Genomic DNA, 15,131 nt, shown 5'->3' with positions numbered 1-15,131 from the left:
GTAAATGTCCGCCGTGTGCGTAATTAGTTGGCTCGTTGGTTCGTAAAAGGTACGTCGGGGTTTTCAGAGACTCCGCGGCGTAATACGTTGGACTGGTTCGACGAGAGTGAAGTGTTTCAGCGTGTATCGCCGTGTAACTCGGTTTCGAGAAAATCGTTTCTCGAGTAGGTAATTCGGAATCGTTGTTGCGTCCTCGAGAACGATCGATAAGAATTCGTGGAACGGAAAGGGGATACTCACGCGTAAGTATCGCGGTGTAGGGGACTCCCTTCGGAGCCTCGATCGGCAGAGTGTTGTAGGTGACGTTCAGAGCTTCGTGGACGTCCCCGAGAATGCGTACCACGTAACGATTGCTGCTCACCGCGTCCGCGTCCTTCAGTATCAACTTGTTGTCGTCTACCAGTTTGTCGCCCTGTGGAACGAAAAGTTCCGTACGTGTCCGTACGAGCGATACCATCGACTTCGTGTTCGATGTTCGGTTACCAGTGTTTCGAGACGACTCGACTCATCGAAGGAACGCGTTAACGGTTTCGGGGGACCGGTAGCGTAACATTTCGCGATACCCTCCGATTCGTGTTCGCCAGGGGGCATCGAGCGCGTTAGCGAGTTACGGGCGTTCCTTTTATCCGCGGCGAGGAAAGGGCGAACACGCGAAGCTGCGAGCGACGAGACGAGTGAAAAGCTGCGTAGGGTAGAGACGGTTGTACAGACAGACAGACAGACGGCCGAAGGAAAAAGAGATCCGAGCTTAATCAAGATCAGCCCCCGGAGCCTTTTTCTTCCTTCTCGCGCCCGGGTCCTTTCACCCGTTCCTCGAGATTCTTTCGTCGTTTTCCGCGTCTTTTCACATCCGCTATCCAAAACAATGCCGGAAACGATCGCGAGAACAATGGCGCGCTGATTAAGTCCGATCTCCGGCGTTGCGACGAGATCGATCCGCCCCGGCGATTATCCGTAAACGTGGACACGATCTCTTCGAGATTCGACGACGATCGACCGGCCGCGATCACGGACATCTCTCGGGGAATGCTCGCGCTCGATGGAAAATATTGTAAAAATTCTTTTACGGACGCGAGGAGCTTGGGGATCTCCCTCGAGCTACTAGGAATCGTCTTATTATTTTGCACGAGCGTACCGTGGACGTTATTAGGGCGGTGCTAGAAATCGTCTCGAGTTTTACGCGAGCGTTCCTCGAGCTCGAATCGTCTCGAATTTATAGCCAGCGTTCCTCCATCGAGCCCTAAAGCGAGTATCGCTCGTAAAAGATCGACTCACCGCTCTAAAGTCCCGAAGCGCGATGGTGATGGAGTCGTTCCCTTGCGCCATGGGTGCGTTGTCGTCCTGATCCAAAATGTCCACGTCCAGGACCTTGATCGGGGCGTATTGGTAACCGGTGGTACCCTCCCAGACGACGCACTGTACCTGAACCGCGACTCGCGGTCCCGGGCCCCCCGGTGGGCCCAACGCGTCTCTGTCCAGGGATGCGTTCGCGAACAGCGTGTCGTTCGCCACGTGAAAGTACTCCGTGCCTGAAAACGATCGAGCCGTTCCGAAAACTCGTGACCCGCTTTCACCGGAAATTTTGCTCGCCAGGGATCCGCGAGATGGAAATTTTCGAGCGTCGCGTTCGCGTTCGCGTTCGCGGACAACCGAGGTCGTCGATTAATCACGCGCTGCGGAGATTCGCGGATCGGATAAATTGCACGGCCGTTCCGCTTCTGTCGCGGTAGAATTATTAATTTCCCTGGCAAGCAAAACACCTCGCCTTCGAGGGAAGAAACACCGCGCCGATTCGAGTCCGGTCGGCTCGAGCCGACGCGGATTCCGATAATTGCACAATTTTCGCGAATCGAATATCGTCACTTGCCATTCAACAGCTTGTAACCGATGACGCGGAAACTGGGGCAAATGTCGGCGTAAACCGACGGTCCGAAGCTACCGATCATCGTGATCGGTTGGTTCTCGTAAATTCGGTACCTCGACGCGTTCCAAAAGCACATGTCCTGCAAACAAGCGGATGACACCTCGCGTTACACACGCTACGTCCCACGATCCAACGACACCGACGAACGGCTCGCGTAATTACCTGTACATAGTCCGTGCAATTAATATCCTTCCCCTCTGCCCGTATCGGTTGAATTTTGATCTCCAAGACGGCTTCGTTGCTGGCCTCGTTCTCCCTCGCCAGGACCACGATCGTGTCGTATCCGGACGCGCCTGCGCGACCGAGACGAAAATCGACGATAACGATAACGCACCGACGTTCAACCGTACGAAAGCTTACCTTCCTTCGTTGGACCGTGCAGCAACAGACTCCTCGTTTCCGGATCGATCGAGACGATCTTCTCGCGCGGTATAGTGACGCGGTAGCTCGCGTTCCTCGGTTCCGTCGAGTCGTTCCGCAGCGTCCGCAGTTCGAGCAATTTCACGTTACGCGTCAAGTGCGGCAACCTCACGGTCAGATCCGACTGGGGAAAGTACAGCTCTGAAACAAGGATACCGTACCGTGGCTCGCATTAAACACGTAAATCGGTGCGCGCGAGATATCCACGGAAACGTATCTCCGCGGTCGCATCTCGCGAAACCGCGTCCGAACGACCTACGGTACGCTCCGCGAACTTTATCGCCGGTGATTTACCTACCCGTGTCCGAAGCTCGCGTTTAAAAAAGAATAAATGAAAAAGAAAACGAAGAGAGATAACGGTCCTCTAAAAGTTCTCGTCGATTGAAAGCCGAGTGGAAAGCACTGGAAGTTTTCGCGAAATAGCGAACCGTGCCGTCTCCATCGGCTTTTTTTCGGGCGAGATAAGACCGACGGTGGACCGTTCGTTACGCGGGTCACGTTTTTCGATCGAACGAATCGCGCGTTACGGCCCCCGATATCCGGCTGCATACGATGTATTGCGCGTCGTAACGACCGCGCGATACGGAATACGTTTCTCCGATGGAAACCGTTGGAAAATTTGCGACGCGACGTCTCCCGTCGGTTCTCGGCCGACACGCGCCGATGTAAAGTGTAAAGTTCGTAACGGCGACGGGTTCACGCACGGTCAGGTTCGTGGAAACAACCTGTGTCAAGGTGAACGTTTAATCGATACTCGGAAGGCGGTTGACGATTTAGCTACGGTACGTCGAGATCTCGCGCCCGGTGCGACCACGATACGATCTCACCGACACTCGGTTACGACGAGTTTCTTTTCGCGGAATGGTTTCGCGCCCGACTGTATCGCGAGCGTTCCGGGAACTCGGGTTCGTCCGTTTCACGGAATTTCGGACGTAGCGTTAATCGTTGGTTCGGCGACGAATACGCTCTTTCCACGTCGGAAAAAATACTCCCGTGGGCAGGTTGGCGCGCGCGTTCTCGCGATCGATCCGTGGGGACGATCGCGTGCAGCTGGCCGTATTTCGATCTCGCGGGCGACATTTCCAGCTCCGTGTACGGGGCGGTTCGCGACTCGAGAATTTCTACGAGCCGTTTACAACCGACCTTAAACCATTCTCCGAGAGCCACCGGTCAAAAACGATCCGAATGCACGGAACTCGATACTTCGCAACGCAACGAGAGGGCCAAGGATCCAACGAGGCAGTTTTCATTACCGTAATAACTTTATGGAAATGTACCGCGCGACGGGCCGACGAAGACTCGTGGAAAGCGCCAAGGTTAAAGTTGTTTGCCTCGCGAGTTTCTTTTCGCGGTATCCTCGTTGTCGCGTAACTAATAAGAATAATACCAGTCGACGGTGTCCACGATCATCGGTGTCCAAGGATATCGATACGGCGCCGGATCGATCGGGAGTCGTCTCTCGTCGACCGTTCAAGTTTCTCATTAACGTCCAAGCCCTGTCGACAATATCGTCGAAACGCGACGAAATTGCAAACACGAAAATCGAGCGCAAAAAATAATCCGCTCCAGACGGGGCACGCCCGAAAGACATCGATATTTACGCTCGGTGTACGATATTGCCGCGTCGCGGAGGTAAACCGTTCCCGGCGAGGGGCAAGGGGGGACCCTGGAGGAAGATAAGGGTGCTCCGGCGGTCGAGAGCCATCCCCGATGATTCGACTGCATTTAAGCGAGTTTACGAGCGAACGAACGTATTTCGTGAAAAGGGCTGGCAACGAAGATATTTCGGGTGGTGGATTTTTCGAGCGACGAGAGGGAGAGGGGTGCCGTGGGGGATCGAGGGGTAGGGAAGTTGGGACCGGGGACCACGATAGGGGAAACCGGTGGAAAAACCGTGCAGCCGCCGGTACGTCGGTCACGCGAAACTCGAGTTAAATCCAAGGTATCTCCTCCGGACGCGTTGCGTACGTCGTGCACGCGGCTCTTGTGGCACGTTAATACGATCTCGCTTATGGCTTAACGTGTACGTACGCGAACCGAAGTTCTTCGCGTGCTAAGCGCCGCGCTATTTGCATATTTACGAGCGGACCGAGCTGGAAAGATCGCGAGATTCGACGCTCCGCTCGCGAGTATCGGCTCGCTTCTATTTCGGTCGACGATGCTTAGAAACAAATACCGGTGAGCACGACCAACGAACGACTCCTTTGGGCCGCGTTTCTTTTCGCCCGGTCGGCTACTCGTTATTATCGACCGACCCGCGCCGTCGATTGCCGCTCTCTCGATCCCCTGTCGTCTACCGAGTGCTCGTTAAAAGTGGTAGAAACAACAGGGCCGGGGACTATTAATCTCGCGGTATCGAAAGCAGTCAGCCTCGAAGTCACCGTCGACTCGGAGACACGCCGCGCGGACCGAGTCTCTCGTAACTGTCCACCGTGATCCCACTTTATCGGCGGCGTCGGTCGTTAGACGTCGAGGATCCAAAGACGAACCTGGAAAATCCTGTCCCCGCGTTTTCGATGTTTCCGACCCGAGTCCCGTTCAATTTATTAACCGATGCGTCCTCTCGAGCGCGATACGCGAGCACCACCGAACGCGTACTTCGTTGGACGAGCCAGCGTCGAGCTCGGTACCGGTGATAAAATTTCGAAGCTGGCAGCTACACGGAGGACCATCCACGTCGGTGGGCAGAAAAATGGGAGAACACGGCCGGAGGACGCTTCGGGTGCGCAGGCACGAGATCGTTGCACCTGGAAACCCTATTCGCACATCGAGTTACAATTCCCGAAAACAGAGACCGTGAACACGATACGCGCAGCCATACAACGGCTCTCGAGGCGCAGCCCTCACGGTCGGCGATCTCCAAGGACCTTCCGCGTTTGGGGTCGGACACACGGGGCTAGACCCAACGGTAGACGATGGGAATCACCCTAACTCGTGAATACGGACAGTGTTTCCCCGAGGATCTACTCGCCGCGACGAGTCGAGTCGCGTCGAATTGAGTCGAGTCGAGTCGCGTCGCGTCGCGTCGGTGCGCGCGCGCAGTGTGTAAATTGATTCGCCTATCGGGACTCGACTCGGCCTACCCAACGAGACGTATAATTTACTCGCGCGGAGTTCTTCGTTTTCTTGCCTTCCGATTCCCTTGTTTTCTTTTCTTAGCCTCGCTTCGAGCGACGAGAATCGAACACTTGCAAACTTCGACGTTATCGAACGAACCTTTGTACTTTTACCATTGGAGGAAATACGGGTATCGGCGATGCTTGAAGCGTTAATTGTGTCTGTGTCGAGAAAATTGAAAAAAAAAAGAAGAAAGGCAATGAGTGTATATACCTTGGATGGAAAAACTAGGGGGGTTTTCACGCGGTTTTTCGGTAAAGAAAATAAGCGTGTTTGCTCGCGGTCGGAAGGTCGAGAGAGAATGGAGTCGTTGGATTAAAAAATAAGAGGGGTTCCTCGTGCTGGCTCGGGTCGAAGAATAGGTCCCTAATTCCCCCGTGAAGGAACGGTTGGTACGAGTCGGAGTAGCCGAGGTCGCGTTTACCAAGCGACTCGCGTTCCGGAGACGTTCGCGTTTTCGGTCCGAACACACGTGTACAAATTGTACCCCCGTGTCGAAGAAACGTGTTTCTTATCGGCTAATAACACTTGCGAGACGGATCGCTTCTCGACGATCGGTCTGGGTAGCACGAGCCCCGAGCTGGGGAGGGGCGAGGATGCATCATCCGCACGCACGGACACCTGCGCGCATGTGGCACCGATAAATAACGGCGCGCGTTCGCTGTCGTTCCTTAAATTATCTCTCCTCGTTTCCTCCTTTCCCGTTTCTTACCTTTTTCCCTCCCGTTTCCTCGATGACCGACGCGCGTTTTACGGGCGCGCCGAATTCGGAAATAGCCCGACTAAATTTAGGTTACTTCGACACCCCGGCGAAAGATCCGACCAACTGTTAAGCGCCGTAACAACGAACTTACGACCTTCTTAAAATCTTTCCCGATTTTTATCACCTACTCGGACCCGCCCGCTTAAAACTGTCCGTCAGCGCTCCCGCGTAACTTCGATCCACGAGAAACGATATTTATCGTTCCCTTCCGCGACTCGCGCGACTCCTCTCGCGACCGTTTCTCTCTTCGCGAAAGACCATCGATCGACGAACCTTCGGTAAACCACGACCGTGCACATCTTTCACCCACGTTCGGTTACCAGTTTTTTCGACCGTTCCGTAGATCGATGCCAAGCGTACGTCTCTCGCGCGGATCGCACCATCTACGCCGTATCGAACGCTTCTTTAATTCACCCTTTTATGCCCTATTATTGGCGCACGGACGGGTTTGCCTCGAGACCGTAACGCAAACACATCGGACCAGTTTTACCGGCAATAAGGTGCCGGGAGCTTAATCAAAGTTACGGTAAATATGGCCTACTTTTTAAGAAGTCGCCTCCCAAGCGACTTTATCGATCGAGAGGAACCGATCGATCGAACGCTCGCGAGAAATGTTCCGCGTCTTCGATCGTTTCTTCGTATTCGTACAATCGTGCAAATTCGTAGACGTTCTCCCGGTAACTCGCGAAACCGTTCGAACATTCCGAGTTCGTAAAGTCGGGGAGATCTCGCGCGTGTTAAATACCGATATTACCATAGCTCGATGGTATCTCGTTTGTATTCCCGAAATTACCGGGCGGCCGGACGCGTATCGCGATTCGAAAGGCTGAAAGTCTTACCGATCGTCGAGCAACCGAGGAGCTTAAAACGCGCGATCGAGTTACGACGACTTAACGTTTGCGCAGTTGTATTCTTATTAACGTGCGACTCGTGCGGCGCTGGTTCGATCGCGGTCATACCGCCAGCGACGAATACCTAGCTAAGCGATGTTGACAAGGGTCAACCGCGTGTCGTCCGACGCACTGTTTGCACGGTATACATACATCCCGTGTTATAATGTTGCGGATGCAACGTGCAAACGATACACTGGTCGACAAACTGCGACGGTTAATTTTCCTTTTTACGGCGCGACGCGTCGTTCATTGGTTCGTTCGTTCGTTCGTTCGTTCGTTCGTTCGTCGATGGTAGTTTCGCGACGAGGGAATTTCTTTCGTAAAATCCGTCCATCGAGGTTCACCGCGAGTCCGTTGAACCGCGGGATTCCACGATCTCACGTGTTTCACGACCCGTTCTCGATACCTCCCCCCGATTCTTCGAAATCCTCGATTTTAAGGATTCGCGTTAAGGCGATTCGATTAATTAGCATCGGGTCGTTCGAACGCACCGAAGTATACAACGTGCTCGATCGATCGGCCCTAATTAGCCTCGCGGTATCAGATTTGCGCGTTCTTCCCGGTTCGGAGTGGCGTCGCTCGACAATTCGTCCGGCATACGGGTGGTTTTCCAGCGCGCCGCGACGCCAACGGTCGATAGAAACGTTATCGGTCTTCGGTTAACCCATTTACACTGAAAGTGAAAGATTCTTTTTCGCGCGTTTCGACGGTTCGACGACGAGTACGCGTCTTTGGTCGATCGCGAACGGTATCGGTTCCCTTATCGTCGAAGTGATTCAAGTGGAAAACCACGCGGTATAGCGTCGGGAACGTTCCTTCGATGGTTCCACCGTGCGTACCTACGTGGAACGAGAGTTACAAATCGGTTAAGTGGAAACATTGTCGCGTTGTAATATCTCGGTTGGACAGGTTCGCGCCGGAACGGTTGGTAGGTGTCTTTAACGCGACAACTTTTCGAAACAAAGAATCGTGGTCTCTCCGCCGGGAGGCGAAACGAGGCTCGCGTAGCCCGCGTTGGATCTGCATTTAATTAACGCCAGCTTTAAGAGGCTCGGGGGCCATTAGCATACGCGTAATACTCGTCCACCCGAAAGGAACCACCGCAAACTTACTTTCGACGAGCCGGGCGTCCGTCTTCCCTCGCGCGACTCTCTCGCCTCCCCGTTTAGACTTTTAAATTAGCCATTCGTACGTTAATCGTCCTATTGAACGGTGTTGCTTTCGTCGAACGAAAAAAAGGAAGGCGAGCGTGCCAGGACTCGCGCGCGAAACACGCTGGATAAAAAGGTGGCTTCGAAACGGGTGGAACGTTCCTTGTAATTTCAACGAGCGGCGTACTCGTCGCGGTGTCCTCGCGTCGGTTAACGACGCGCTCCTCCCGCTGAAAACGCGCACGGTGGTGAAGTTTCCGCGGCGAAGATCGCGCGCCTAGAATCCTTCGAAGATTCCCAAGAGTTATCGACAACCTGTCGCGTAACGCGAATCAACGAATCGATCGACGCGCCGAGCGGAGGACCACCGTTGAAAAGAAGCATCGACAAAGCGGTCGTTCGTACTTTTAGTATTTGGGTTATGGGGTGTGGCAAAAACCGAGAGCCCCGTGGGATCTCTCCACGTTGGTGTCGGTTCACCTACATACGTTCGCCTAACGCTATTCCCGGTAAACCTTAGATTAAATTACATCGTTACAATCTATTACGCGGGGAAACGCGCAAGAGATCCCGCGACGCTATCGCAACCTTCTGGATGTCGCAAATTTATCGCGATTCCGCCCCTTCGCCCGACACCATCGTCGCGCCTTTTATTATACTCTCGCGCCGCACTCGCGACGTCTCTTTCGCGTAATAATAATTTTATTAAAGGGAGACACTTCGAACGCTGCGGCGTGGATCGTGTTCGCGACGAACGATAAACAGTCGCGCGAATCACCGAGACGAGACGACGGTATCGTCACTTTGAAGTTGTCCGGTTTGGGAAAAGATCGATACTATCGCGCGAAAGTCGATTGTGTACGGAGCTCGGGGTATTAGGATCCAAAGGTTCGCGTATCGTGGACGTTTTCGGAGCAGAGATCGACCGAGCTTGGTGATCTATCGCTCGGTCTCGGCCATGCTTCGCGATGCGTCCAGGGAAAGATAAACGATCGTCGTAAGCAACACCGTGTTCAATTTTGCGAAACGACGCGGTCGTAATCGGAGACGCGGCGTACGCGAGGAACGACGTCCGACCAATCACACCGAAATATCTCGGTAAACGAGGCAAGAATCGTTCGCATTGTATCGCGAGTAAATAAACAGCCGGTGCATGGCAACGATCGGCGAACGATTGGCGCGCAGGTATCGCCAGGGAAGGGATTAAAATAGCGCGACGACAACGCGGGAACAAAAGCTAGGGAAAAAAAATCTACCCGTCGGGATTACGCTGATTGTCGTCGTTCTCGGAGGCAACGAATCGACGAAACGGCTTACCGCGTGTGCTCGCATCCGTACACGTGAACGTGAACTGCAAACACGGGGATACACCGGGTCGATACGATTTGCCCCACGGTACTCCGGGAAACGTTTACGATCCAACCAAATGTCCTTTCTTTGTGCAACTCTGTCTCGATGGAGATTCCAGAGATTTCGAGGAACGTCGATCGTTTCCATCGGTTCTACCGCTTCGAGAGACTTTCGGCTCGAAGACGGATCAAGATCGAACGGAAACCGCTACGAAACGGTCCGCGAGGAAATTGAAAAATGCGAGTCGAATTCGGTAGTATTTCGTTCGAAGACGGATAACGACGACACCTGGTTAACGTTTGTCGAAGTACGAAATTGAGGTACCGGACTTGAAATCGAAAAATGGGTGCAAGATCGTTCCTCGCTCGGAAACGGAGAATCGGGTTGGTCGAGATAATTAAAGAGTGGTATCGATCGTGGGCTAAGAAATGAAAAAATCGCGAACAGGATCCACGGTTCATCTATTAAAAATGGAAACGTACAGCGAGTTAAAATTTTACGCGTATTTCGCTCAGGTATAGAACTCGAACGCGAACTGGAATCTCGAGCGTAAACTCTATCTATAATCGCGGAATTAGCGTATTGTTCATCGGCAAACGGAGCTCGCGTTTCCGAGAATCGCTCCAAGACGTTCATCGGTAATGTAAGAATCGATTCCCTTCGGCCAGCCCGGTTGAACCGCGTGCGTCCGCAGCCGCGCATAATGCACGAACTATCTCTCTCTCTCTGTTTCTCGCTCTCTCCCGTTCGCTCGCACCCCCTATTTCTGATTACGAATCGGTAGTTGCAGCAAGGGCGAGGGTTGCTTTTAAGACCCGTCTTGATTAACGATTTCGGGGCTGCACGCAACGTTTGACGTTCGTATTTCACCCGCTCGCGACCTTAACGTTACCTTTTCGCCCCCACGAGGAGGGTAACAATTTCGCAAAGTCGTGGTACTTTCTCTGTACCGCGAGTGGCAAGGAGGTTCGAGAAAATCGAGAACCCTCTTGAAACGTCGTACGATTGTTGCTTGTCTCGATATTGATTCTTAAAGATCGGCGAGAAATCGACGTTCGCGTGTTATTTCGGTCGTTCGAACGATCTCGTCGGTGTCTTGGAAAAACGAACGATCGAGCGATTAGTTTCGAAAGTGTCGTCCTGGACTGATTGATTTTTCAAGATCGACGAGAAATCGACGTTCGCGCGTTCTTTTGATCGATCTTTCGAACAATCTCGTCGATGTCTTGAGGGAACGAACGATCGAGCGATCAGTTTCGAAAGTGTCGTCCTGAACTTGATTGATTTTTCAAGATCGACGAGAAATCGACGTTCGCGCGTTATTTCGTTCGATCTTTCGAACAATCTCGTCGATGTCTTGAGGGAACGAACGATCGAGCGACGAGTTTCGAAAGTGTCGTCCTGGACTTGTCTCGAGACGCGGTAATTATTCGGCGCGGACGCATGCGGGTACGAGGAGATGTTGATCGTACGCGCGCACCGGTTCCGCGATCGAAGCTAGTTCCATAGTCGGTGGTTCGCTCGCTCGCTCGCTCGTTCGTTCGTTCGTTCGTTTTATCGACCGGTACGTACGGTGAACTCTGCGATTCGAGCGTGTCGTGCTCGCCCGCTATCCACGTCCGTTGGTGTATTGTGTAACGCGCTCGAGCCGAGCCGAGCCGATCGACTTTTTTTCCGCACCGGGCCGAGAATTTGCACGCGAATGGAGAACCGTTCTTGCGAACGACCGATAAAGGTGTCGCGTTCGCGTAGCTCGGTACTACCTCGACCCGATCCGTTCTCGTCGGCTCGATCGAATCCTCGCTTTCGAGCGAGCCATTCGTCGCATTCTCTCCCTCGACAAAGAAAACCATTGTACCCGAATGTAAACGGGGCCTACCGCTTCGACGCGTCGGCAAACACGTCGGATTTCGCGAGTCGCACAATCGATTCGTTTTTTTCTATTTTTTTTTTCCTTTTTCCTTCTTCTCCTCCTTCTTCTTTTTCACCTCTCTCCTCCATTTTATCGCGTTACGCATCTTTTCCAACGACGCTCGAACGAGACAACCGTTCGTCACGGGAAAAGGGTAAAAGTTCAAACGAAACCGACCGATCGATCGCTCGTATCGCGCGATACTCGCTCCGGGCCGGCGAGCCCCGCGAAAAATCGATCGACGAGGATCGTTCGGTCGGGATCTTCGATCGTTCGAACATTTTCAAACGCGATCCGCCGCGATCGCGTGTTTTCCACTCGTTAAATTGTCGGTTCGCATGCTTTTACATTTTCACGAGATACCGGCGCGTACGCACGCACTTGGAATTTTGTAATTACTCGAGCGCAAACGAACGGGCACAATGGCGCGTAAATGAATTTACCGGTAAGCAGCGTTTGTGCCCGACTAATGTCGTAATTATCCTCGCGAGGCAGCGAGGATAACCGCTAAACATTTAGTTAGGTTTTAATCCCGGCTGCGCGTTATCGAGTGTAATGTTTTCCGCGGTGGTTGCGGTTCGCGCGGTGTTTTAATTCGTAATAACAATGAACGCGCGTGGATCGAGAAGAACGCGGTTACAAAAACTATGTAAGTCGTTTCATCACCCTCTATCCTTACCGTACAACATTCGCGTGAATGCTTTTCCGATGAGATATTCCACCGTGTCGAGATAACACCGACACCCCGTACGTACACGGTAAGCTCGAGATTTGCCCGGTTTGAAGACTTCGGAAGGTACGATCACGAGCGGTAAAATTAACCGGAAGGAACAGAAATATACCCGAGTGGACAACGAAGGATATCGATCGTCTCTTTCGCACGGTGGACGTTACGGAGCGAGAAATCGAAAGGTTCGCAGGATTGTTTGTTTTTTTTTTGTACGCGTGATCCCGCGTCGGGAAAAGTTCGAATTGGTTTCTCGTCGCACGAAAACGGTCGTCGGGAGACTCGACGGCGCGAAAAGGGTACGCGGCAACGTGCAAACTCGACCGAAGGGCAGTATCGATTTTTAGTCTACCGTGGAATCACGCGAGACCGTGGTTGCACGCGACATCGCGATATCGCGTTTTCTGATTACGGTCAAGTGCGAATGTCATCGTCGGTTCAACCTTCGCGTGGGCCCGTTTGTTTCAAAAATTTGACCGAGAAACCGCCCGTACGATTCCCGGAAGAACGTCAGGTACACGTCCATGGAACGTACCTAGTCCGCGTTCACGTCGGAAAGTTGGAGAGAACAGGGCCACGGATGGAAACCCGGATACAGCGAGCAGAATTTTCGGAAACCGTTTACCGTGCACGAATTAACGGTCAACAGCGGCGCTACCGAGATAAGTTTACGAGCGAGGCTATAGATTTTCCTCGAATAGTCGACACCGACGTTCACCGCCGGTCCTTGTTGCTCCTTTTTGGGTACGTACGTTTCCATGCACGTTGGAATCGCGACGGTTCGTGCAAGATGCATGAAAATTCATGGATCGATGCCGCCGGACGAGTTAATCCCGAAACGATGGACTAGATTTTCGGTCGCCCGTTGCGGTGCAACCCACCCGACACCGGATCCGCGTTTCGTTTAACGCGTTCTTCGATTCGTCTTCGGCTCGAAAATCCCTCGAACCGGCGGTGTTCGTATTTTTAACTTCACGGATACAACGAGACGACCGTGGAAACACGGGTGTGTTCGGTATCTATTCGAACAGCTTCGATTATGGAAAAAGCATTTATCGCGAGGACGCGACGGGTCGGCGAGGACCCATGGGAACGAAACGTCGGTGTCACCGAGGAGAACCCCGCTGCGGTGAAAGAAAGAAATAGAAAAAATAATAAAGAAATCGCGCGCAAATTGGAGATACGTACACCCACGTGTCATAGGCTGGAATTACGATACTCGTCCCCGGCGATTCAATTTTTGTTTCCAGAAACCCGATCATTTTTCACGCGACGGAATAAAGAGAGCGCGTTACAAAAGCGCGAAGATTAGCTGTCGCGTTGTTGCCCGTCTTTCGATGGAGGGACGTCAAACGCGCGGCCCGATCCATTACCTTTTTCAACCCGTTTGAACTTTCCATTATAAGAACTATTATCTTCGAGGAGCATTAATCTTTTGGTAACTTCGGCGCCTGGTTAACACTGTTTCGTTGGTAACTTGTTTTCAGTTTTTCCATCTATCTCTCCCGTTCCTTTTCTCTCCTCGTATTCCACTTCTCTGGACTCGTTCATCGTCATACACGTGTACATTTTCTTAAATTTACGCTTCTCTTTATTTTCTTTTTTAGTTTCTTGTTCCACGTTCACCACGTTCCTTCAATTTCTGTTCGTCGAGTCTCTTCGTTTCCCTCGATCGTTTCCATGCTCGCGAATACATTCTTATCACACAACGGTGCAACGATGGGAGACCCGTGTTTAAATCATCGTCGCTGGTTGCAAAATAATTTTCGCGTATCCGGCGCGGAGCAGCAACGTGGAAATTGGCCTTCGGGCCAAAACGAATCCGGCGCGTACCGTTCGACGGAATTTCGTAACGAGTCGAGGAAACGTCACGGCACGAGGCTCGTGGTCGACGCGGAGGTTTCGAGCCGTAGGGAAATTTTCGCGACGATTCCCCCCGGTTCGCTAAAACCGTGTACGCCGTGTCGCGCAACGTTTAGCATACAATGCCGCGCGACGATTAATTTCTCATGGGCTCGATGACGTGACTTTGCGAAACCGATGCGACGGTACCTGCGCGAGTCTCCGTTTCTTTTTCCAACGTCACCGCCAGCGAACCGCACGCGGCAGAAATACCTGGTGGGCTCTGGTCGCGGCGATAAAAATAACACGACGACAAGACGATTATATCGAAGATATCGACTTACCGGAGCCGGATGCCCGTAAAGGTATCAGCGAGAGTAACAGAAGTAGCATCATGGTCGGTGTGGACCGGTGGTACGGTCCCTCCGCGATCTCTCGACGAAACGATCCCTCGAGTTCACTGGCTACGCATCGTTTCGATCGTGGATCTCGATTTTCTTTACCCCGATTTTCCTCTTCTCTTGTCTCACCGTGTCGATCGCACGTCTGGATCCTCCCCTGTTCTCAAATCTCTCGTCGTGCGTATCGCGCGCGGTTAACTCGCGGGTAAACGCGAGAACGGACACCGTGGTTCCCGCGAAGTGGCGAGCATCTCGCGGGGGGCTGAAACCGTGCCCCCGATGACGATGGTTGCTCGCGAGGAATCGAAACGCGTTTTACCAAACGGAACGTCGATTGTTGGATCGCGCGGGCGAACTACTGGCCGTGGTTCGACTCTCTCTCGAGGTTAATCGGTGTCGCGAATCGCCGAAATCGCGGAGGCGACGTAGTCGCGGCGTGTCTCGCGTCTACGGCGAATCGGCATCTCATCCTGTCGCGATCGATCGTTCTTTCTTTAGTTTCTTTTTTCTTTTTTTTTTTTTCGTTGCTTTTTCGTTTATTCTTCTCTCTCGCGCTGGGACTTTCGCGGTGACGTACGTTCGCGATGCGAACGAATAACGATCGGGATGGATCGGCGGACGCGTAGCGACG

At 52.8% G+C, this 15,131-nt stretch overlaps 1 protein-coding gene across 3 annotated transcripts in view; it reads right to left on the bottom strand.

The window, feature by feature from the left end:
• Ret (protein kinase receptor Ret oncogene) overlaps positions 1-15,131 on the bottom strand; it is a 25,967-nt gene extending 10,836 nt beyond the window's left edge. For 2 of the 3 annotated variants that reach the window (XM_076327682.1, XM_076327684.1), the window contains exons 1-6: positions 13,631-14,172; positions 2,285-2,485; positions 2,087-2,217; positions 1,868-2,003; positions 1,276-1,529; positions 241-412 (exon numbers count right to left, since the gene is read on the bottom strand). In XM_076327682.1, coding sequence (XP_076183797.1) covers positions 241-412; positions 1,276-1,529; positions 1,868-2,003; positions 2,087-2,217; positions 2,285-2,485; positions 13,631-13,685 — 949 coding nt within the window. In that variant the 5' untranslated portion in view covers positions 13,686-14,172. Of the gene's footprint in view, positions 1-240; positions 413-1,275; positions 1,530-1,867; positions 2,004-2,086; positions 2,218-2,284; positions 2,486-13,630; positions 14,173-14,443 lie in introns of those variants that run through there. The other variant, XM_076327683.1, reaches the window with a different exon arrangement.

This window comes from Ptiloglossa arizonensis, chromosome 2 (assembly GCF_051014685.1).
Source record: "Ptiloglossa arizonensis isolate GNS036 chromosome 2, iyPtiAriz1_principal, whole genome shotgun sequence".
Taxonomy (NCBI): Eukaryota; Metazoa; Arthropoda; class Insecta; order Hymenoptera; family Colletidae; genus Ptiloglossa; species Ptiloglossa arizonensis.
This window is presented reverse-complemented; position numbering and strand designations above follow the sequence as displayed.